This window comes from Pempheris klunzingeri, chromosome 3, assembly GCF_042242105.1.
Source record: "Pempheris klunzingeri isolate RE-2024b chromosome 3, fPemKlu1.hap1, whole genome shotgun sequence".
NCBI classification, from domain to species: Eukaryota; Metazoa; Chordata; class Actinopteri; order Acropomatiformes; family Pempheridae; genus Pempheris; species Pempheris klunzingeri.
This window is the reverse complement of record NC_092014.1, coordinates 4,321,501-4,347,930: the sequence shown is the minus strand read 5'-3', so window position 1 is coordinate 4,347,930 and position 26,430 is coordinate 4,321,501. Positions and strand designations below refer to the sequence as shown.

The following is a 26,430-nucleotide window of genomic DNA, read 5'->3' as shown; positions in this document are numbered from 1 at the left end:
GGTGGACCATGTGTACTGTCAGCTGCAGCATGAAGTGGCGAGTTGAAAAGCTAAAGGGATGTGAGATGATTGCAAACTGTCTCTGTAATTTGAAAGGGGCAGTGCACTTCCTGCAGCTTGTGTGTTACTGTCTCCATCGTGGTCCTGTGGTGTTCAGAGGATGTTGGAAACAAGTTGGCTTGTTAACATGTTGCAACAAGTAAACCATCCTTTGAAGGAACACTGCAGCACATACAGTTAAAGTAAACCGTACGTGAGAACAAATAAGTCTTCAGGCTGCACATGTGATTGATGAATTACATTAAAAAAAGTTATTTATTTAGTTACTAACTACACTAAACAACTGAAATACATTCCTTGCTAGAACACTGATAACAAACCTCCAGATAGTAGAAAAAACTGTGACAGACCCAAATTAAGCCATTCTCCCAAGTTTGGTAAATGACAGTCATTAGTCTGTCATTAACACTCGCCTCCAATGATTGCTTCCTGCATGCTGTTATCGTGGGAACTGTTGACTGACACGCGTTAATGTGTCGTGCGTGTGTGTGTGTGTATGTTTGTTTGTGTTTCTTTGTTCCGTGAACCGAAATTAGCGTCTCAATTTAGGAAGCTCCTAGTCCCTGCTGAAAGTGATACTTGTCCCTACGGATACCACACTTTGTTCCTCTTGTTAAGACCATGAATATTAATGTGTCACCTTGTTATGTCTCAGCCAAATTATGATGATGCCAAACAATACAAAAATGGAGAGGACATAGCATTCTCAAACACTGGTTTTAACAACGCAGGACTAATTGACCTCCCTATGCAGAAATAGATTTTAAAGGAGAAGTAAAGTAAAAAAAAAAAGAAGAGTAAGAGTGGAGAAAGAAAGGATGATACAAAAGGGATACGAATGCGGAAAAAAGAGATGTGTGTATGGGAAGTGAATTGATGGAGGGAGTTTTGGGCACCATATTATAGCACGATAGGGAAGGAGCTGAAGAAGTGAGACTTAGACTACACTTGGATATAACTACTGTGAGACCTGACTAGCTTGAAGACTTAATAGTTACTGAGACCTGAGCAGTTCTAAAGTCTCACGTGAAATCCCAGTACAAAAAAAATTAGACCTTGCATAGCCACAGAACATGAATATTTTATTATTAGGCCTAGGTATTATTAGAACTTGGTCTCAGCGATGTACAAAGACACATACTAGCACAGCTCTTCAAGGACGATTTGATTAGCAGGCCCAGCTATCATGTGTTAATTAATATGGTTTTAAATTACATCTTAGATTGTATATTTGTAATAGCTGAACTCACACATTGTTTATTGTCTTGACTGAGCAGTGTTTTGTCTCTTAAACAACCTTTAAGAAAAAAAAAAGTATCATTACTTGTTTTATATTATATTATTGTTTGTGGAAGGATGGCGGTCTGTGCAAACACAGTGGGAACGAGACTGAAAAGGCTAAACCCACTCCTGGTTTAACTAAACATTATCTAAGAGTCCTCAGTTCACTTCTGAGTTTCATCAGATCATCTTAAACTAAAGAAACATGCCCACTGCACCATCTCTCATTTAAGTCTTTAAGTCTTTACCCACCTCCAGTTCCATGTGACTAAACATAAGCCTAAATAGGAAATCCGCCAGTGTTTATGATGAATAACTCCGATGACGGCAGCAGCAGATGTGAAATATCATTCATTGTGGGGAAAGAACTGAAATGAACAACAGCCTGTTGTTGGGAAAGGCCATCACAAAATAGGAACACTAATTCATTTGATCATTTTCAAACCATAATAATCCTATAATACGCTTGCAGTCGAAGCTGACTGTTAGTGAATACTCATAACACACTCACTTCCACTGTTGGTTACTGCTGCTAACAGTACAAGATATGCACATCACACACACACACACACACACATCAGCTTTCTGCTCTGACTAACAAACTGTCTCTCTTTCACTCACTGTGCTTTGTTTTTCCTTACATTCCCGCCCTCTCCCCATCTTTCATATTACTCTGTACGCACTTTGTAACTATGTCCTCCACACTCAATCGAAAGCAGCTGATGTGAATGACAAAAAACTGCTGTGAAATTGGGAGGTTTGCAGATATTCATTGATCCATGTTGCAGATTGATAGCAAAGCGTGTACTTAGCCTTTTAGTTTAATGTACAATGAACTTTAGTTCAGTTTGATCTTCAGTGTTTATTATAATGTGTTGCAGTGTACGGCAATAGATGATAATATAACTTTTCTATTCCTTTTTGGTCCAATGGTCCTTGTATTTTTAGCTTTACCAGTAGTTGTATTGCATAATTGGTGGTCAGTCTGTTCCTCTGTTTTTTCCTCTCAGTTACGCAAGCCTGGCAGTGCTAAAGGACGGAAATAGCGAGTAACAGTGGTCGTGGGCAGTCGAGGAAACCTACACACTTAACATTAGCATCATATTACCACCATACTACATCACAGAAAGAGAGCGAGAAGGGGAGGGAGAAAAAAAGACAGCAAGAGAGAAAGCACAGAAAATCCCACCAGATGGTCTAAAAGAAGCATTTTTATGTGTTTTCTCTGTCTTACAAGCCGGCATCTATCTGTAATTGCACTCTTAGTATTTCCTTGTTATCTCCATTCCTCGTATCTCACCATCAGACGCCTGAGTTGGCAGCTCTTAGCGAGCCAGCAGAAGTTAATCTATCCCTTTCCATGCCTTCATCCCCCCCTGCTACTGCAGTCTACCTGTGTCAGGAGGTGATGGACTGCTCCTCCTTGTGTGTGTGCATGGAATTTAGGCTCGTGGTGTCAAATGAGTTTGATCTCAAGCGGCATCTTCTTGATAAGACTGATAACGTATAATTCAACCAAACTGATGGTTTAATGGACAAACAGTATTATGTAACTGGCCAACATGCATGTACAAATGCACACAAACCCAAACACACGAACACACAACAGAGGCTTCCTAATATTTTTGTCAGTGCTGGTTGCCACAGCAACAGGGCAGAGCTTATCTTAAGGTATCCTATGGCAGCTGTGCAGTGGCCATCTGGGCTAGAAATAGAGTGGGAGACACAGACAGAAAGAGAAGTCAGAGATTTTGAGGAGGTGGAAAGTTTAGTGATTGTCAAAAAAAAAGTTTTCATATGACTAAGACTTTATCATTTATTTATTTTGGTAATCTTTTGGAGGATCTATAGCAGTTAGGAAAGCGAGTAAAACACCTGTTGACCTACCAAAGAGGCAATTTCTGAAGCTTGTCTAGTTAATGTGTAGACACTGGTTTGCACGTATGTGTTTGTGAGATTAAGAGTTGAATTGATTTTACACTTAGGAGTTCCAGTTTCCTCTGAAATCTTCTCATCTGGCACACACAGGATTTTACCACACTGTATTCTGCCCAGAGCAATCTCAGTCTGTATTAGCAACAGTTCACGTTTTTACCATCTATACATGTACGCAATAACACAGCCTCTGAATTTGCTTTGCATGCAGTCTGAGCCTTACCCTGGCTCCAGACCTGTGAATCTCTGCCCACGTCACGATTTGTTCAGTGACTCAAATAGGTCTGGTGTTGTGCCCACTGACAGATGTTTTCACCGGTTGGAGAAATATCTGAGCTTAGTCGGCAGGATTAAGAAGGGGGGACGTCATCCACATCTTCAGCAAGCTGCCTCGTTATGTTTATTGAAATTTCGTGTCATCAAAATGTTGACAAAAATAAGGCTATGATGATAAGGCATGATGTCTATTGGACCAATGTGAAATACATAAAGTTAACTGCTCACAGCAACCCACCACTGCAGCTGCATGACGAAGTACGTTTAGTCAGACATTTGTAAAAAAAAATATAGATAGATAGATAGATAGATAGATAGATAGATAGATAGATAGATAGATAGATAGATAGATAAAAAAATAAAATATATATTTTGTCTTGTTGCACATAATAATAACTTCTATGTACCTGCTATTATCATGTGTGCATATGCAAACAACAATTTATATCTATGATCTTTTGGGACTTGAAGGCTTCACTTTTGACACTTAAAGTACATTTTGCTGGTAATTCAAAACTGAAGTATTTTTACTCAAGCAGAATGGACTTTTACTTGTAAGTAAACTTGGAGTATTTTACAGTGTGGTAATGTTGCTTTTGCTTGATCGGAAAACTTCTCTTCTCTGTGTTTTCCGCTCAGTGTCAATCTGTGCACTTGGAGGCCCAGGTGGAGTCCTTATCTCTCACCTAGAGCCACTGATTACCCTCTTCAGCAGGTCTGGAGAGGTCTTTGAGTGTGTCCTGGTGGGCCTTACCTTGAACTCCCATCTCCCAGAGACGCCTTGATGTTAATGTGTCTGTGAAGCCTTTGCAGCTCACTTCAACCGGTTGGTCCTTTGCTTTCCAACCATGTTGTTGTTAGCTGCAAGCTCAGCATACCTCAGTTTTGTTGCGGTCAAAGGCCTCCTCCACCGGTGTAAACGAGCTGGAGTAAGGCCAACTGCAGCACAAGGTCTGGTTGGACGTTGGTTGATGTGATCTCATCCAGGAAGCAGAGCCACTGTCCTGCATCTACCACCATCTTCCAATCATGTGTCCTGTCAAGCTGCCTAGTAAATGACCTTAATTTGAAGACTCTGACCTTCCCGGAGGAATGTTGTTAGTGGACGGTGGAGATTCTTAAAAGATGGCAGGACATCGTGGGCCATCTTATTGATGAAGCTCCCTCTTAATGTGTCTGTCCAGGAGATATTTTTCTTCTCTATACCATCCATTCTATACCATTGCCCTTGCTTTGCCTGAGCCAGAGCCTTTGCACACCTCGTCTCCTTCTCCCGTCGATGTGTCTTTTCCACTACAAGCCTTCGTCTCTGCGATGGCTTAGCCTTGTTCCAGGCTGATGTGCTGGCCCCAATCCCAATGCCATCCCTCCCTTGCTGCACTGGGTCTACGATGCCCTTCACTTCTGAGGGGTCTCTTTTCAATGAGTAGCCAGAGTGGGGGCTGCTTGGGCTACAAAAAATTGATCACTTTGCTCTGTCAGCATCATCTCCAGTCTTACTTTGGCACACTTGTACTTCTCTATGATGCTGGAGAGGGGCAGCTCTGTTATTATCAGTCAATCAATCAATCTTTATTTATATAGCGCCATTTCATAACAGCGTTATCTCAAGATGCTTTCCATAAAGAGCAGGTCTAGACCAGAATCTTTGATTTTGAGAGAGCCCCAACGATTTAGGAATTCAAAATTAAGGATTCAAGAATCCAACAGTGCCAACAGTGGCAGGAAAAACTGCCCTCGAACAGAGCCTGGCTCAGGGGTGAGCGTCTTTCTGTCGGGGGCCATTATATATTATAGGTTAAGCATTGTGAAATTATCATGTAACATGTCATTCATCCTATGGAGACTCAACAGGCCTCAAGCAGAGCGTGCAGGTTTCTGTAGCACACAGTCAGCATTAGTCAGACTAGGTAGAGGTTGCCAATCTTGTGAAGGATGGTCTCATTTGTCATTAGTAATTATACTAATGTTGCAGAGTTAATTTGTCAATGATGCGTAGTTGAAAAGCTTCATATCAAACATCAGTTTCAATCCAATTAAGAGTACAGATAAAAGTCAGAGATGACAGCTTGGAAGCCCTGAAGACAGCAGGCTGATGAGCAACCAGAGAGTCATAGGACAAGTAATAGTTTCTATTATTACTGTCATCCCGACAATTATCCATGTAACCTTTCCTATCCTTGTGTTTGAGTGTTTCTGAGTGTGTGTGTGTGTGTGTGTGCACTCTTCTAACCTGACAGCTTAGGGAAAAAAGGAGCTGACATGAGATGCTGTGAAGCATTACCGTGTGATATCCCATGACATTTTCTTCTGTCCAACACACACACACACACACACATACACACACACCGTCAACCCCTCCAACACACACATACGCTCCGTCCTCCCTTCATCCAGTCAGCTGTACTGGATCGAAGAACCCCTGATGGAAAATTCCCGGAAAGAAAAAGACCCGCCAGCCTCTCTGAACATTATACAATGGTGGACTGAAAGACAGATGGCCATGTGAGAACAGTTTGAGGTGAGACAAATGCGTAAAGACAGAAAAAAGAAGAAAAAACACAAAAAAGCGACTCTTAAGCAGTAAATGATGTTGGAATAAATGGCTGTGATGTTGAATGTGCTGAGAGCAGCACAGTAAATGGCATGAAAGTCTAAACTTTTAGACAAGCTTTTGCTTTTGAAATAAAGTGAATAACTTTTCAAGTTTCATGCTTAGTAAGCTATCCAGCAGTAAGCTTTTCCCATGTTTACACTGGTTTATGACCATTTATACTGCTGCAAACAGTTTGAATTAGTTTGTCATTGCTTTAAGTTTGCTTAAAGGAATAGTTCAACATTTTGAGAAGTACTTTATGCTTTCTTTCTATGAAGGAAATGACCAGATCAAAGTCATGATGTGTGAGTGAAGTAGTGGTGGGGTGGGTAAACTGTACGTGAACAGAAATGTAAAAATGACAATGTGTGATCTGAATCTGAAGCTCTGAGGTTTCTGTTCAAGGCGGCTGATTATCATAGTTTCTAGATGCATCGTGCTCCTCCTGTATCATTAGAAACATGTATGATGCTTCATGACATGGAGGAGTCTCACTTAAGGACACCAAAGCCCCAAACCAAAATAACCTCCTCCTCTCCCCCTCTCTCTTCATCTTTCTATCTCTCTCTATCCTTCTCCTCTCTCTTTGTGAGTATTTACTTCATTTGATAGTCGATTGGTTGCCAGGGAAACGAGAGGTCGTTTGCCTCCTGCGTGTGTCTTTGGATACACTAAAAACAAGAGAGGGAAGGCAAGAGAGAGAAAAGGCAGAGAGACATCGAGAAAGGGTTAGAAAGAGTGACGCCACGCAGTGAGGTATTAAGAATTCATTTAGCCCCCGCTGCCACACACTTTCAGCCTCCCAGCTCTTTCCAGCTCTGTCATGCTGATGCTTTCAGCGCATCAGAATCTTTTGGGTAATGGTTCTCCAGTGCTATTGAATTTTATCTGGCCTTTTAAAATCTTGGATTCGTGTCCTGCCAGCTGCATGATGTAACTGACTCTGCCCCTGGAGCTTTGGATCAAGCTTTGTCATACCTTCACTCTGCAGGTGTGGGCCTTGGGTCGCCAGGAAAATCACTGCAAGCCAAAACGAATGTGAAATGTTTTCAGGGCTGAAATTAGTTGATTTAATCAGTTAGTCAGCTGCCAAAAGATGCCATAACAATCCTTTAAGCAATTTATTCATCAAAAATGCCTCCACTTTCACATCTTCCCACAACCTCTTGACATTTTATAGACTTGATTCATTTGGAAAATGATTTATTGAAGACTCAATCATGAAAGTGATCATTAGTTACAGGTCGAACATGTGAAAAATAACATCAAAGCGTCTTTAACACAAAAGTTGGATTGGACTGATACATTCATACATTAAAAATCACTTAGTTCAATTTGGCTCAGCATGGATCAACATAGTGCAGATGCAAAGCTGGGTTGACATTATCCAGTACCAGGGGTGTGTTTTGACCCAGTGTCGGTGCTAGTGTTAATTTAATCCAATACCCATGGGTGCCACCCAATTGAAGGGTTGTTTTGATCCAGTAACCCAACATCCATGTAAAAATAACACCATCTCTGGGTCAAAAAACCCCATGGTACTGTGTAAAGTTAACCCAGTATTGCGTATGTGCTATATTGACCCATGCTGGGTCAATTTTGAACCCAGTAATTTTTTGTGTACTAATAATGCAAGTAATTGTGTCATCTGTCACCTGCCTTACTTTCCAGTGGGTTATCTGTCCCAACATTATTTGCATGGTCTTTTACAAACTTCTGACCTTCCCACTGACAAAAAGTCTTTTGGGAAAACGCTACTGCTTGACTCATCAGAAAGCCCCATCAGTCAACTGTACTTCCAACTCCTTTAATGGACCTGCTCAGTGGCCCACACTGAAATACTGTAGGTGTTCCCGGCAGCCTCCACCACTGAGTGACAGCTGCTGAATGAATGTGAAGCAGCAGAGCATGCTGAAAAACAGCAACCGACTTTGCAATCACTGCGTGGAACAAAAAATAAATAAATAAATAAAATAAGGTTAAAAAATTCTGGAGGTGAAACAGTTCTACGAAACAATTTCTGAGTTAATCTTCTTCGAACATCCCGTCTATAATAGAGCTCTGCGCTTTGAATTCCACCTCATTCTCCATCCAGTTGCAGTGTTGATGTGCAGCGTGTGCTTGTGTCTGTGTGAGGCAGAAAAAAAAAAGATACAGAGCCTCCTCCAAGGCACCTACACTAATTGACTCATTTTTCAGAAGTGGAGAGAGACAGACAGACACTTGCACATTGTTAAAGGCAGCTCATGTATAGGCAGCGTGCATGAGAAGCTAAAGTGAAAAGCTGGGCAACTCACAGAGGCTGTTTTTAAAGAATGCATTTGGCAATGGAAATAACCCCAAGATAATTCTCATAGCATTAGCCCAAAGGCTGTCATTATTACTTAGACGGGGGAAATAAGAAAGCGCTGACCTGCAGTTTTATCCAGCCATGCTATTCACATTAAAGTGTGTATCTGCCTGGAAAGGCTGCGCTTTTTAGGTGGTGTGTTCACAGGCGCTGCCTGGAGGGTCTCACCATGAGTGCGGTGGCACCTGCTGATGATATCTCTGTCCTCATTAGGAAGGGCTAGCAAGAGAAAACAGCTGAAGTGGCAAAAGTGTGTATCTCTCTGATTGTGTGCCTCCAGTATGTGCCTCCCCGTGGAGTGATGGTATACATTAAATATTTGTATCATTGGCAAATGGACCTAAAGTTGATTTTATTACATATAAATGAGAGAAATTGTTTTATACCATTATATTTTGATTTCCAAAGTGTATTGACCCATGTCATAAACACGTAACATATTAACAAGCAAACCTCCTCTAATGCGTTTTAATATAAAAAAATAATTTCCCCTGTTTTATAAGTATGCATCATATTTTATTAAGATGTCTCTCCGTTGATATAAACTCAAATGTATTTGCTTTTGATACGAACTCAAAACTTTTACCAAAACTTTACCTAATTCCATTAGAACATAAACACAGACATACTGTGTTGCCCTGAGTGTTCCTCAGTGTTCCTCTAACAGTAACACTGATATTATTATTTTTTTTTTCAAGATGTTTACATTTTAGTTTTTAAATTGCTGTCAAGCTACTGTCTGTAAAACTCAACACATCCTGCACCGATGTTTTCCAACAAAAGCCCAACAAGCTTAATCCCTCCTTCTGGTGGGATTGTAAACATCTGCAGTTTTAGTAACAGTTGCCTGAAAACAATATTATGTCAAACCAGCTTTTCTTCTTCTTCTTCTTCAGCAAATACACCAGTTTTCTATTCTCAACTAATTAACACATAAAAGGTTTGATAGATTCTTTCCTATTATCATGCAACTCTAACTCCTGCAGCTACAAATTACCAGAATCTGAGCTATTGTGATACTTGTGTGCATATCATTACAAACAAGTTTTTGTTGTTTCCATATCAGTAATGTAAATGATGATGCTTACACGTGTCCCCCACTGTGTATTCAATTCAATAGTGAGTTTATAAGCAACATTTAAAAGGTATAACCCATTTAAAAATGGATCCTGCAGTGCATTAAGTGGGGTTTTTCATGTCGGTCTGGCAGTACAGCTTGTGAGGTTGGACGAAATAGGATTAAATGACAAATCTTGCCCCTTTACCCTGTCTCACATGTCTTCTATACAGCTATTAGCCTGCAGGACATCACTATTAAACATCACTCCCCACAGTGCTGAATATTTCTCTTTAAATGATCCCCATTAGCTGACACGCATTGATTTAATGTTTGATTTAACGTGAGACTTAGTGCGCACAAGTGAGGGTGTGTTTGTGTGAAAATGCACTCACGTGTGTGGGTTGGTGAGTGTGAGCGTTTCTGGTTTGGAATATGTTGTTTGGCTTGCACGTGAATATCTGCGTATGTGTACTTTTCTGACCGTGCGTGTTGGCGAGTGGGTGTTTGTGTGCATGTGTGCGAGGCTGCGTCCGTGTGTTTATGTGCACGCATGTGTTTTTGCCCACTCATAGCCTATCTTTATCCATGCTGTGATATCTACAGTGGTCTATGTCTTTCTAGGAGGGTTCAGGCAGGGCCAAGAGAAACATGTTGAGAATTTAATCTTCTCTGGGAATTCTTTCTGTTCAAACCCGCAGCGCAGTTTGTTCAGAGGAGACCAGGTTCCCCATGTCTCTGTCTTGCTGAAGCTGCTCCCATCCTGCACTGTGGGCTGCTGGAGGAACATTTCAGCATCCTGTGCTGTATAGCCTCGGGGAGGGATTGGACCTCCTGGGCTATTACAGCACATCCTCCTTCACACGCTTGTTAGCCAAGCAGTGCACTCACTCCCTCAACACGAAGAAAATGCATATTGAATCACTCTGTCACACTCTGCTGCTTTGTTTCTATCCTTTTTTTTTTTTTTTTTTATGGCACGCAGCTTGGTTTTGCATGTTCTTCTCGCTCCGTTAACCTTTCCTCTAAACAAGCGTTGCTCGTGCGCTGGTGCTCTGAAAACATTTGGCATCACCACAGATATTGTCTGACATTTGTTCTGCAGCATTTTCCTGCTCAGTCAGAGTAGTCAGAGTAAAACGGGATCCTCCTCATAAGAACCACTGAACAAGTAGGGCTTCAGTGCCATGTTCAAGGACACACTGACTGTAGATAGTGATAGAATTCAATTGGGTTGTGTGTGTGTGTGTGTGTGTGTGTGTGTGCAATGCAGTTAAATAGGAAACTAGTTTACTACTCTACACATTTTTCCATTCATACTGCAAATAATACTCTTTCTCCTTTGAAGAACACTCCTGCACTTTAACAGCATCATTTAGACCGTAGTGGTCTCAGACAAGTCGCGGCTGGCCCTAGAAGTCCAAGCTGAACCCTAAAACTATGGCATTTCGTGACGGAATTGGACCCAGTGGGCTTCACCTTGTGTTGCTCTAGTTTCATTGCAGCTGCTGCAGTTTTGACAGTAATGATAACTTTGAGGGCCCGTCATAAAGTTTAAGTACTTTCAGAGTATCGTCAGGAAAGTGTCCCATTTAGATCACATGTGACCTTCACAGTTGAAAGGTTACACATACTGTGATGCTAGCTGTTATTGTCTGTCACTCACCTTTGATGATCTGCAACACTAAAGCATCCCTGCGGTGTTTTGATTGTCTGTTTCTGTTCATACCTATCACCTTTTCTCATCATTATTGAATTCAGGCACGAGTCTCAAACCAACACCTATTTATCATCATTCATCACTGAAATAATAATGAATCATTGGATTAAGACACAATGAATGAAAAGTCACAGGTTCTTCATCCTCTGGGATTGTATCCTCTTCTGTGTCACTCTGTGAGTTGATCTCCTTAACAGTTCATGTTTCTACGTGGTTCGAGCGTGTGAGCATTATGGTGATCCTGTTGAACTGCGTGACCCTGGGAATGTACCAGCCCTGTGAGAACATTGACTGCTCCTCAGACCGATGCCAAATACTGCAGGTACACACAAAACACACACACACACACACACACACACACACACACGCTTTTTTCTTTCTTTTGTGATCATACTTGTGCCATTGTTTCAGATTTGGAGCAGAAGTCAAATCTGTGCAGATTTTTAAAAACCTCTGTTCCACTAGAGTCGTGTTGCACCCAAGTTTTTAGTAAGTATCAACCAATTGATATTTATGTGGACACTACCCTCTGGCTAATGATTTATTTACTTCACCACCGCTGCCAAGAATCCAAAACAAACTTTGGATCTTAACTTTTATTTAGCTCACAATTTCTGACCTTTACAATGAGCATTGCAGCTTTACAGAGCCGCTAGCGTGGCTGAAGACTCATCTCTTGTCTCCTCTCTGATGCACTTTATGGCTATTGTTTTTTATGGTTCTCTATAAATAAAGTTTACTTGGGAACACAGGCTGGTGTATATTTGATCAGATGCACAACATAGAAACATTCATGCTGTGAAAGTGCATTAACAGACATGTGTTAACAAATCTGTGCACATGCACACGTTTACTCAGCTGTACATATTTTATATCCAGTGTAGCTACCACTGAAGCAGACACACTAAAGTCACATAGGCACGCAAAGATTGCAGTGTAGAACAACATGTATTAGAAAAGACACATTTGTCATGAGACAGAGGAAGATACATCTATACACACACATATGTCCTCACATTCCTAGAAGCACGGAGCAAAGAATGTGCTTCTATGGAAGTGTGCATCTATTTGTTCCTATATTCTAGTCTTGACAGATGAAGAACACACTAATTCACTTCCTCTCTTCCTCTCTGTATTCCTTCCTCCCAATCCTTCCCCGTCTCGCTCTCCCCTCACGTTCTCCCTCCCATGCTGGGGCCTGTATCTCCTCACTGTGACTCACTGCTAGCATGTGGTCTTTATGGAGCAGCGAGTATGATTTTCTCACATACGGCACCTCAGCAGCTTTCCTCGTCATCCGGCCGGTCGCAGGATCCCTTCTCACTTATGTCAAAGGTGGCCTGAGTGGGTGTAACATCTGTGTGCGAGCGTGTGCACGTATGTCTTCAGTCCGTCGGTGCAAAGCGCTTGTTGAATTACTGCGGAATCCTGTTTTTCACATTCTCACACAAACACACACACACAAGGCAGCGCACTCATCGTATAACAGCCAACACACGCACAGTAGATTGATTTGGCTCCCTGGGGTAGGTGGCTGGTGAGTTGGACCTAATAGAATTTCTCCTCCAAGTATCTATAGACCCCATTCAATATCAGCATGGATTTAGTGGGCTACAGCGTCACGGTCAATACACTCCTCTCAGAAAATCCGTTTTTCAATACCATGATTTCAATGGTGCCTCACCAGCACAATCTATAAGCTCTAACAAATGTGGACTTAAAGACCTCTGGAATCTTAGTTAGTTATTTAGTCAGCTAGTATACGCTTGTAGATGGATGGATGTGTGTGTAAAAGGGGAAAAGATGGATTTGATCGTGACTAAAGTGCAGTTTGTCCAGACCATGTCTGCATCATATGCTCTGTAAGAGTTATAGGCAACTAAAATTTTTACTTTTGTGCGAAAGATGCTTCACAAGTCACCGCTGAGGCTTTTGCCTCTTGGATGTGTGTTTAAAAACTACGAAACCAAAGAAAATTACAGTTTGTGTTTGGCTCCCATCTGGCTATCAAATGGCCTGGGTGGTCTTCATAGACATCACAAGTTGTTTTGTAGAATCTTGTTGTTTTGTAGACTCACGCACGAGTGTTTCAGCTGAGGCACAAATCTAACAAGTCTGATACATGTATGTCCTAAGTGTATTTAATCCTAGCAGCGTTCTTTGATCTGATCACTAGCTTAGTTGGATTGAAAAATACTTTGAAGTTGTAAAAGGTTTGGGACCTTCAGAGCTAAATGCTTTTCAAAAGATCTTTTTATTTTGTAATGTCATATTTTGGTTTTTTTCAATAGATACATTTGCACACATCATTGTGAAGTGTTGTGCAGTATAAAGCCAATACAGCATCAAATTATATGTGTTCCCACGTCTCTCTCCTCTTCCTTCCAGATCCTAAAAGCCCTCACAATGTCATAGAGGCTTCACTGAAATAGTATTATGCATTTTGAATAGGCTTCATTGCCCCAGAGGTCATGATTGTATTATACTGCACTGTAGGTAACCTTTTTTCCCTGACAACCTTTTCATTTTTAATCCACGAGACATAGTAGTGATATCTGTTTTAAATAATGTAGTCTACCATAAAGTGCTACTTTTTTACTGTACAGTTTCCATAACTAGTCCTTCCATATGTGTCTGTTTTGTCATATAATGTAGGATATAACCAAAAATCCACCTCGGAAAGCCTTAGAGGACCCATAAATAATGAATTTTCTCCTTTTCATTTGTCCTACATGGCCACGGCAACATTTGAACCTCAGTAATCTTCCTCAGGTCAAACATAGTCATGACCATTTAAATTAAGAGAAGAACTGGGAACACATTGCCATTGGTGATAAGTAATGTGAAACTGCGGTGCAGAAAAAAAGTGTCCTGCTCAGTACATATCTTAGTCACAAGTCTTTAAGAAACAAATGTTCTTTTTAAACGTATTTCATCACAATAGTGGCATGTTGAGGTTCAGACAAACTGAGAACATACTGTTCATACTAGTCAGACTTTTAATCTGTCCAATACTTTGGTTTATGACCAAACACATGCAGAGGCAACAGCAGTCCCATCAGCCTCATTATACCCGCTTAACATCAGCAAATGAGCGTAGCCATGTTAGCACACAGCTAAAAGCACTAGCATGAATGTATATGCCTTGTAACACACAATGAAATACACTCACATATATACTGTACACACAATGTGCTACCTGCTGAGACCAAGACAGAATATAAAGAGAAAGAGGGTGAGTCCCAAAAGGAAAAAGAAGAGATAAATGGATAACAACAGAAGTTTAGAGACAGAAAAAAGTTTATAAAAAATGACAAAAGGATGAGCAGAAAAAAGTAAAATAGAGAGAGGTGAGAGGTGTAAGAAAGAGCACTAGAAATGTCAGCGGTGGAGTGTTTTTTTGACATTTGGTGGAGTTTTGCTTTCCCCTGGTTCAGCGAACTTTCCAAAAGGAAGCACCTCGTCCATCTCTGCTGCTTGACAAAGGTCAAGGTTGCAAACTTCATTCACATTAATAGGCCATTCGGGTATGTCAACACTTTGGGACTGCTGAGTAGGTAGGATGCTCATTTTCAACAGGGAGCTAATGTCAAAGCAACGATTTGCATCAGTGGTTCAGATTCAGATCGTGTTGCCTACAGTAGTTCCCTATGAAAATCAAATTACAGGCAACGCCAAGCGCATCAGTTCATCTCTAATCCCCCTGTATACACTGAAAAGAAAACCAGCTAATCTAGGCTTTTTGCTCACAACAGCAATAACACGCATTACCAAGCTGAGATCTTTGATTTATTTGGATTTTTTTTCTTTTAATTAGATGCTTGATTAAAGCTGCGAGTGAAGTGGGGGGATGTTGATGTGGGGCTTATCTCTGATTACTGCTCAAACAAATTATTTTCCATTACCCCACCATTTAGGGAAAACTGCTCAACTGGGGAGAAGGGGTCGGCGGGGGGGGGGGGGGGGGGGGGTTGAGGTAAGGAAAGAGGAGAGGAGTGGAGGTTTAATAGAGAGAATGATGTGAGGAGAAAGAGATAGAGATATTAAATTGTCAGGGACAGAGGTGAAAGATGATAAAAAAAAAAATGGTGTGGGAGATGGTATGGAAGGAAAGGAGAGGGGGTGATGATAGAGAGAAGTGTCAGAGGGGGACAGGGAAGAAGAGGAGGAAAGATAGTGAAAACCTGTCTTGCTCAATATCCAATTTGTAAGTATCCTGGTGCAGGACAGAATCAGTTTACCTTCAGTGATCACCTACCAAGATGCCATCGGGTTGATGTTTGGGAAACTGAGCTAATGTCATTGGCTAAATGTGAATCTCCACTACGATTAATCTGCAGATTGCTTTCTCTTTTAAAGTGTTTGGTTTGTCTAATGTCAGAAAATAGTGACATATGTGCTTGATTTTCAAGAGCCAACGGTGGCTTCTTCAGATCGCTTGTTTAAGTCAACCAACAGTCCAAACCTCACAGATATTCAGTTTACTGTCATATAGAACAAAGAAAAGCATCAAATCCTCACATTAGATTTTCCAGTCCGTTGGATTAGAGGCAATTTAAAATCAAATGAGATCTGTTCTTGAAACAGACTCTCTGGAAATCTGCAAAAAGGAGGTACACTTCAGGCTCCTTGCAAACTAGATAAATTGTGAAATTGGACAATTGAACATTCATATTGCTGTAAGAATCCTGATCTGTTGTGCAGATCTTGGCTTTGGCTGTAATGCCCATTTGATGGAGATGAGTCAAGCAAACATAACATCTCCCCCATGCTACTGTATGTTGTTGACAGCAGGCAGGGTGGACCCATTGACTCCAGTTCTGACCCTGGCCACATAGCACCAGGTGGTGTTTTTCCACTTGCTGCTGCACCCCAGTCATGCAGTGACTAGTATTCATTTCAAGGTGTTTGAGATTTGTGTGGCAGAATTCCTAATTTCATTTTACTGTAAACGTATTGTTTTTATTCTCTGAGATGTATTGTCTTCTGCAAACTCAATATTTTTTTGTAAGCAAAACAGATCTAAAAGTTCTAAATCACATTTTATCTCAGTGGTTCCCACCCTCTTCCCTACCTTTTATATATAATACAAAGCAGTGTCTTCCTGCGCCCTCTCATCACAGGGTGCATACAAATGAAGTGTGAGCTGTTTTCTCAAAAAGGGACTTTCCTTCCACAACTCATCTGTGGTTTTAGCATGCCGCAGTGATAAAGCAATGGCAATGCAGCAGAAATGCAGATGGGGGCAGTGTGGATAGTTGCTGTTAACACCTTTTGGGTAAAATGTATGTTCATTGTCTGAATAATCTGTGATACACTACTGCTGACTGACAGCCTCTCTTCGCTGTACTGTGCCACATTACTTTGCTCACTGAGTGAGAGTCTGTAGCTGAGCATCAGCTGTCACTCAGTCTTCTGCTCAGTGGTTTACTATGTGCTTTGCTGTATACAGGACACTGAGAATGAATAAGTCGCCACCTATTCGTGTTTGGTCTAAGATGCTTCATCTCATATATGAAAAAATAATAGGTATTTAGAGAAGGAAAGACTCCTGCTATCACTTAGAAAACAGTTGTGTTGCTAAGGCAGTCAAGCAGCATCTGCAGCTCAGATAAACTCACTGGGGGTGAAGTCTGATCAGCTGGTTGCTCACTTGTAAACAGCCTCTCAGAGCCAATCAAGGACTCTGCTATTCCACCTGCCCCGCCTCCATTTGTTAACCCGTTATTTGTTGTATTTGAGACCTTTTTCGACAAGAATTGATCATTGTTATTGGGTAAAGAAAATATGATACATCTTCCGCGATTGATCGACTACTTGACTACTTTTCAGGAGTAGCTGATTACTGCTGAAATGTGTGAATGAATAGATGGTAAAACTACACAAGATAACAGACATGTATTTTTTCTCTTAGTGAGGTTATTCTTGCATTATGAGTCTACTGAACCTCCTGGTTGGGAGCCACACTTTTCCCCCGTCCTAGTCAATTAGTAATTTAAACTGAAAGGCTGTTCTGTTGGTTTCACTTTTACCTGCCAAGGATTATAGATGCCTGTCTCTGAAATGTGTCTGTATCTCGAATGGAGATGAATGGCAGTTTGCTTGTGGTGCTCAAAGCGCAAATGTGGAATGACATTCTCTTCCTTTTTTATTCTTGATGACTTGTCTCTGTGTGTTCTGTCTTTCTGTCAGGCTTTTGATGCATTCATCTACATCTTCTTCGCTCTGGAGATGGTTATAAAGATGGTCGCCCTGGGGATCTTTGGTCGACGTTGTTACCTCGGGGACACGTGGAACCGACTGGATTTCTTTATTGTCATGGCTGGGTGAGGATCTCCTGTTCTCTTTGTTCTCACATGAGTGTGACCGGTGAGGGGTTTTGTTCCAAACACACATCTTGCAGAGCAGAGTGATTAACAGCACAAAATGAAAACAGTTCAAGAGTACAAATTAAGGCGTGATGGCTAAACACCACATTTATAACACTCAAATGTCGGATTAAATGGAAGTGGATGTGTTTTCTTTTAAATCTATTATTAGGGTCTCTGTGTGTTGAAACTACAGCTTCCACATAAAGCACATTTGAATGATTTACAAGTTCAAATATTTAATTGTGATTTATCATGATTCTATTTAAAGGCCGCGCTCCACATCCCTCTTTTTGACACAGCTTTCTTTGTCTTCCTGACAGTTCGTGATCCATTGTGCTACCACGCCTGACCACCATGTCAGTATTAAATATGTAGCATGACATCAAATATTAACATGTTGATAGTCCCTGGCTTTCACCTGGGACACGGCTGACAATAATACGACGATAATGTAAATCAGCTGAGCTAATAACCACAATGTAAGTTAATAAATGAGCTGAAATTATCATTAAGTCATAAATTTTGCACGTAGTCATACTGTTACTGATGACTTAACTAATATTAGACAAAATCTTTGGCTGATGGGATAAAATCTCTTCCACTGACTGGTAAAAAAAGTGAGACCAATAAAGAGTAACATTCATTTTTGTCACTAATGTGTATGTGGCACTTAATAAGATCTAAAAATGTATCCCTACTCACGATGGCAACCTAACCCTCATCCTACAAAGCAAGGTTATTTCTGTTATGTGATTCTGCACATCCATCTCATAAAGTGAAGCCTATAGAGTCTCTAATCTTATCCTGTCAAGAGTGCCTGTTATGGCCGCCTGTTGCATTCTGCTTAATGGCAGCTCCTACTGCTTTCAGTTCCCTTTGAACATCTTCTTTCACTGCGAGTGACTGACTGATGCTCTGCTAGCAAAGACAAGTTGTGCCCTTATTTATTTATTTAAATCATTTGATGTCACATCTATGGATGAGGACAGGGATTGAAATTTCTCCTCTTAAATACAAGTTAGGATTTCAAAGGAAGCAAATGTTTGTAAGTTACAGCTTGACTTTATAACTGTATATTCTGCCAAACTTTTACGTCACTGTCACACCTGCAAGAAGAAAATACCTGTTACGTTGTTGTTCTGGTTTTGTCTTCATGCAAAACAAACATCCCAAAATGTCTAATTGTCAAGTCAGATAGACGGACAGGTATGTAATCCATTGGACAGTTTTGGCAACTGTCATCCTGCATCATCGTGAAAATCACATTCTGTTAAAATGACAGCAAATCATGCAGCACTGTGCTGCACCTTAGGTGTTTATTTAGCTTCTCTGGTGTCACAATTAGCTCTCAAAGAAAACCTGCAGCTGAACTTGAGATGAAGTGGATAATGACTAATGACAGAACTGGTAAAAACAGGGAGAAACCAGATGAAAAGCAGGGGTCTTGTGCTGTTATACTGTATTATGAGAGGAATAGCTGCTGTTGGATAACTACAACACAAACGCACACTGCTAGATTGTTGACCATTATCCTAAAATCTTAAAATCAAATCAAAATTAGATTATCCACCATCCCAAAAATGCCGTGACTGGTCTTCTCACACCACAGACAAATGGCACAGGAACAATCTTGTGGTTGTTTAGTCCACACTAGAGACTACATGATGCACCAGAGTGCATTTCAGCCACATCAAGCAGGTTAGATGTGAAAAGACAAATTAGTAACTTCAATTCTGATTCAAGATCGAATTGTTCACTTGTTTCAGACAAAATCCTGTATAGATGTGTTTGATCGATTTGTAAAGACACACGACTAACATGTCATTCTTTTATGTGAGCATCACACACATTCGTCTCAGGAATTGATACTAGAGATCTTCTCACAAGCAATAAAACCTCCCCGGTTGGCTTTCAGTTTACAGGCGGTGACAGATCAAGGAACACAACAGAAAAAGCTTTGGCAAGGAGCAGACGTATCCAAAGCTGGGGTACTATATTATCTCTTGGCACATAAGAATTAAAGTAATTAATGTGATTTGATGACTGAAAACAACCAAGTTGTGTCGTAGCATTTTTATATTCTCAAGTTTTTTTTTAAGGAGATCATTAACATGCAGATTAGTCCCCCCCCCCCTATGATCTGTAAACTCCCCTTTAAAGGAGCTGACACCATCAGGTTGTCTGGGGATGCTGCGTAAATACCTCACATCTGTGTCTCCTGTTGACTGAAGCTTTCTTAAAGAGACGTCTCCCATCATGCTGGAAACTTTCCGAACACCATAATTGACTCTGACATATTGTACACAGAAGAACAATTAGGAATAGTCAAAAACAATATGATAGTTTCAAAGGTTTTTAGTCGTCATTTAGAAAATCATCAAATGGCACAATTTACTCCAACTTCTAATTTCTAACAAGACACAATATTTAATTTTGAATTCAGCCAATACACGACTTGGGAAATATGTGTTTATTAGTCTTTATTATCTGTGATCCTGCTGGTACATGTGGTACATGTAGTACGTTGCTGTTGCATGTTTTTGCTCAAGCACACACAACCCTCATGGCTTAGTTGGTGATTTCCTGACTTGTCAAAGCTCCTCCAGAGCCACAGTAGACATAATACAGCTGTTTTCACAAGCTGAATTGAACTTCTCATCACTACTTGAGTGTTTTCTTTTTTGTAAAATCAGTTTTTAATAAAGCAGCTGCGTAGTGTTACAGCAAGTAAGAGGTGCTGCAGAAGTAAGTGATTTGTAAAATGTTAGTTTTACATGTGCGATGTGCGTGAATCTGTGATTTTGATGGATATCTCAGGGCTGAATGACACTCTGTACTACTCTATTGCCAAACTCCCCCAGAACAAACATGAATGCACCCAGGGTGTGAGTGGCATGAGTTTACTTTTGTGTCTTTATTATGTGATCAAACAGAATAAGTTTGAGAGCAAAACTGCAATCAAACACTGGTTTATTGTAACATACTGTATATTTGTGATTAAAAATGTATCACTGCAAATCAAAAAGTTCTGCTTGTGGATCCAAAAGATTCAAACTCAAAGGTTTTGCTTGTTGTTGAGCTTACTTACAGTGCATGGTGGCCACTTCACAAACAAAACTTTGGGTTTTGCAAACAAAAAAAAGCTGGGTTTGCATTCATACGTTTTTAATCGCCAATTTATTTCACTTGCAATAACACATTTTTTTGATTGCAGTATTGGCAGTGTTTCTCTCAAACCTATTCTGTTTAATTTAATAATAAAGACGCAAATTAACCTCAGTTGCTACTGCCATCGTGCGACTTTGCACCCCCACTTTCACTAAGACTATGACAAGCATCTCAAAATGCTGCCGCAGAGACGATAGCTGAACAAAACGTAAAAATGCGGTCTCTCATCGTGAATGCTCCCTGTTTAACTAAGATACTTGTCAAAACAGATCCCTCTGCAACATTTAATGCAAACAGTATCTTCATTTTTCAATCAATATCCAAATAATTGCTTAAATATTGCATCACTGGAGAAGTTTTAGTCTAATATTTCTCTATAGATGAATTATTCTGTTATTTTCCTATTTCCTATTTTAAATTGCACTTTTCTATCTTAGACATTTTCCCTTCCTCCTCCTTTTTGTTTCTTCTCTCTTCATCCTCTTCTTATGTTTTCCCTCAATTGAAGAGGAACATATTTCATTCACTTTTACTGCCCTGGTCTCTCTAGACTCCCTATAAATTTCACCAGCCACCAGTGTACCGTTCCAGCCCCTAGGCTAGAGAGGATACTGCTGCCACCATCTTGCTTTCTCATAATGTTTTATCTGGCCCTTTTCCTCCGCTCTGATCCCGCAGTTGCTGTCATCTTTCCTTTACCCTCCCTCTCCTTGTCTTTCCTTCACTCACCATCCTTTAAGCAGCAGCCACAGAGATCTGTCACCGCATCTCTGTGCACCAAATCCCAAGGCTCAGGGCACGTGTTGCAGAGAGCACTGCCACCATTTACTCCACAGACTTACAGCCACCACACGCAGCGCGTGTAGCTGCATGGAGAGGGGGGGCTACGCGATAAAATGCTGCACCCCTGGGAACTACAGTGCAGCAAACACAAACAGTAGGCGAGCTTCAGGAAAAGGGATTAGGAGCAGCGTGAGTTCCACACCAGGCTCTGCTTAGCTCTCCTGCTCTGTCAAACCAGACCCCTGCGCACAGCTAGAATGTGTGGAGCAACGTGTGAGTGTGATCTTTGTGTCTGTGGAGGAGGCAGGTGTCTTACATTGTGCCAACAGTTTGGTTTTTGTGCAGATTCCACGTCAGGGACAACCCCCTATGGAATGCGTATTTGTTAGGCGGTTTTAATTTTGAAAAACACGTTTCCAGCTGACAGCTTCACGTATTGTATTTGTCTGCATTAAGGCACAGATTCACACTGGTATTTAAGTGGTGTAGATGCTGTTGTATCAGCTTAGATAGTTTCCATGTCCGAGTTTTGAATTATACATTAGTTGAATTTGATTTCCAAAATGTCCTTCCCTCTTTTTTTTTTTTTTACTATTTGTCTCGTGCACAGTAAATAGTTGGAACAGGTGATATTAAACATTTAACTGAGTGTAACTAAATTAATAAATGTACATACTAATCATTAATCAAGTGTCTTTTAAAAACCTGCCCACCCTGCAGGATGTGTTCCCTGAGATCAGGATACTTTTCATCATAAGGTTGTAAAGTGCTATTAGGATTCAGCCCATATTTTAGTAATTTTGATGTTGTACCAATAGTTTTATATTAAGTTTAGATATGTTATGGATCCTATTTCTTTTATTTTTAGTATCCTACCTCATATTTTGTGAAAGCTTCATGTGTGAACATGTACAGGAGCCAATGTGGGTGAACTAAAACATGTTGTGAGGCCATTAGAAAATCCTCGAAGGACAAAGCTGGTAATGATTCACTTGCATGTATGTATGTTCATACATCTCCTATCACTCTCCTTTGGCACATACTTCACATGTATTATAGAATCCAGTGAAACCCAGGAAGCCATTGTTGAATACATTTCCTTATACATCCTCAGTTTTTTTTTTCCTCTGAGGTCTTATAGAGCTGATATAATGACGGCAGTTCCATTATGCTCAACAAAACCAGCGGCATAGGATATCTGTCTCTCCGTGTTCAGATCCTCCGCGTGGTGAATATATATACAGCTGCTCTTGGCTCTCGGTCACAGTAATAACATTACTTCCAATGAGTGACGCTGATGCTAATTTGTTGGAGCGCTGTGCCGCTGCGTTCGCCTGCAGCAGAGTGGACACGGAGGAATAGAGAGAAGAAGGAAAAAAAAAAAAAAAGCGCACAGTGAAGCAAGATACAAGAGAAGGCATTAGAGTGATAGGAGTTTGTCTTCTCTGTCTGTAGTCAATTACTGTTGGCACCTGCCATGTCTCAGCGTGAGGACTCTCGCCCTGCCTGCATGACGAGATTTGAGGTTTAGTTGTAGAGATATTTTTGGGCATTAAAATGTAGCGGAAGCAAAGGAAATCTCGACTTTGATTAACTTCTGCATGAACAGTGCAAAAGCAAGTTTTCAGAGTCAAACTTTACAAATGGCAAATGAACAGATTCTCCAAACATGTAGGTATTTAAAAACCTAAATGAAAATTGATTGCTTGTTTATGCTTTTGAAAGCACCTTTATCTAGATTTACAATCTAGTACAGCTTGTTTTGCTTTGGTTTTCCACTTAGCAGTCTCACAGTTGCTTCCTCTCTTAGCCCTTTCCCACTTTGACTGACCTTCATCCTCTGACCATCTAAGTGAATACTGTTTTGACTTCATCCATTTCTGCTTAACATCCATTTTTTCCCCCCACCTTGGTGACTCGGCTTCAGAAATGCTTGTATAAGTGAAACTGGAATCTGCCCCCACATGATCCTCCTCCTTTACGCTTGTGTTTGTGTGTTTGTGAGTGCAAATGTGTGTGTACTGTATATTTAAATGTATGTGTGTGTGTCCTTTTGTGATAGCCTGTCATCTGGGGTGGTGTCAAAGAGGCTATCTGTGAGCACAGGCCCAGCTTTACACCTCCTCTCCCAGGATCCTTTCATTCTCTCAACTCCTCCTCTCTTCCTTCACGCCCTCTATCTGTCTCCAGCACTCAGCAGAAGGAGCAGGAAAGGAACTAAAGACTGAATGAAAAATGCTAGCAATATAGGGGAGAAAGGGAGGGACATCAAAGTGTATTAATGGAGAAATGTCAGGGCTCATAAATTTACACATTTGGTGCTCTAAATGTATCCTTATCAAACCTATTGTAAGAATGACAACCAGGACTGTGCCCTCTGTTGCTCAGGCTGTTGCTCTGAGCATTACCCATCTTTGCAGAGCCACTACAGTTCAATAGGCAATCTGAAACAGCCAATTTCTTGCTGTAGTGTCGCTATTGTTACAGTCATAGATGCTGGTTGCATGATTTGCTCCTGAAGGGCGATGCTGCACAGAAGTTCAGCTGCTGCGAGAGTCTCCACTGTGGCAAATGATCCTGTTTTCCACAGATAATTTTATTCTTACCAGGCTAGAAAGGGTTTTTGCAATTAAGGAATACTTACAATAGAAGGATTTTTTTAAAATGAGTTGGTCCTCATGGCATAATAAAACCATATTTATTCTCACAGAATAGACCACAGTTTTGTTTTCTGATGTAAGAGGATACTGTTCACTGCCGTTTCTGTTCATCATAGATAAAAACTGTGAGTTGTGAGCAAATAATGAAGAACTACTGGTGATGCTCAGTCCTTCAGTCCCTTCACGCTATAGAAGAATAACTGCTTTAAAACATTCAAAATAAAAACAGATACATTTTCTTAAAAAAAAAAAAACTAACTAACTAACTAAATCAGGAAATAATTAACCCAAAGCATTGTCAACCTTTTTGTAGTACATTTGTATAATTCCAGTAAACCACTGTCAAGACAATATATAGAGTTTATGTAATGTCGACCCAATAACCGAAGGTTGCTTCTTCTGTATGAATGAATGATGAATAATGAATGTAGTGAGTTACTTGCTTTTCACTCCCATCCTCATCTGCTATTTCCAGAAATTCCAGGTGGACACACACACAATGTGAACTGCAGTCATTAATCTCAATCAATTTTAATATAGAAGTTTGGTTTGTAAATATTTAAATGTAAAAACAATTTAAAAAAAAAAACTACTGGAGTGATGAAAATGTCTTTTTGACCTTAATGAGAGACTTTAAAGGGGTTGATCATTTCCCTCCGCCTCTGTGGTGTGACGGTCATGTGATGCTGGAGAGACTGTACTTGTGTCACTCAGTGTGTCACTGTGTCTCTGTGTTTGCATTTCTTTTGTTCATCTTTTTTGTTTTGTTTCTTCTTTTGTTTTTAATTTTTTGGTCTGCTTCTCTCTGTTCTGGGATTGTTCTCATGGTAAAAGGAAATATGCTTATGCTTGTGTGAAGTCCTTCATAGACCAGAGATATACCCACAGTAAATATCTTCCTTACATTTCAACCTGCTAAACGTAGTGCTGGTAAGCAGAACAGATGGGAGACCATAATTGATCCTGATTCTCGTTCTGCGTTGGCAGAACTATATTTACACATATATAAAATGTTCTCCCTCTCCCTTTACAGAAATCAGTTTTCTGAAATACTGGATGGAAGCAGTCATATTCCTGAAGTTAAAAATAACTACCGGTACCCATGCTCCTTTGTTACTTACATTACAAATAACCAGGTGCATTTCAGCAAGTGTTATTGTGAAGCACCATCTACTCTGTCTTCATCATTTGACAATGACACCGTCCGCAGACTTGATGATTTCGAAACACAGAGCATTTGACTTACAATATGAAATTAAATACAATGGCGATTAGACAAAATACATGAAAACAACAGCTTTGATCAGCTTTAGTTATTACAATATGTTCATCCAGTAGTCACATGTTTACACATACAAACCAATGAAAGATTAAAACGTTAAATACCGTCTCTCAGTGTAATGACTGTCCTCTTCCTGGCTAGATTTTGTAGCATAATTGGTATGCAGCACAGGTACATGGCATAAGGCACACACCTGATGGACTGAGTGTTTTATTGAGATTGTTGCATCTATTTAGGATGTGTCGTAGTGGATAGACACTCGATTGGTTACCCCAATATTACTGTGCTCATTGTGGTGAAACCTTTGTCAACATGATGGATTGAATATAGTTTTAACTCTTAATTGATTGTGCAGTAATATCGCATGTAATGTCTGTTGTGTCTCCTCTCCAGGGTGTTGGCTCTAAAAGAGTCCCCCGGCTGTCTGAGCACAATTTAAAGCTTCCTGGGAGATTTGTGTAGGGGTGTTAATATACTTTAATCTGCTGCTCAGGTTTCTAGTGTTGCTGTGATGTCAGTAGAGGGGCAGGTTTCTCTGTCGCGGTCAGGCTCGTTGACAGTGGCAGGCTATATGAGGCTGCCAGTTTCCATCAAACCGTGCTGCTGTTTGGGCCACATGCGACCCATAGTCCACAGTATTTTATTATGAAGTATGACTGTTACTGGTACTCTGTCTTTATTGTGGGTGAAATAAACACCTGGCTAACCTCTGACTCAAGCCTCCTGCTTTTAAAGCCAGTAAACTACACGGCCATCCTAACACTCTCATAATTGTTTTGACGGATGAGCTGGGTTGAGAAAGATCAGCTAGTCATCTGAAAGCCCTAATAGGAGCTCTTACTAATGTGCGATCTGACAGTGGGATCGAACTGTAGCACTGTTTTAGCGTTT

The 26,430-nt window shown here is 40.6% G+C and overlaps 1 protein-coding gene across 1 annotated transcript in view; it reads left to right on the top strand.

The window, feature by feature from the left end:
* The window catches only part of LOC139222893 (voltage-dependent T-type calcium channel subunit alpha-1I-like), a 140,155-nt gene that overhangs the window by 12,964 nt on the left and 100,761 nt on the right, over positions 1-26,430 (top strand). The window contains exons 2-3 of the mRNA XM_070854797.1: positions 11,486-11,597; positions 17,468-17,601. Coding sequence (XP_070710898.1) covers positions 11,486-11,597; positions 17,468-17,601 — 246 coding nt within the window. The remainder of the gene's footprint in view (positions 1-11,485; positions 11,598-17,467; positions 17,602-26,430) is intronic.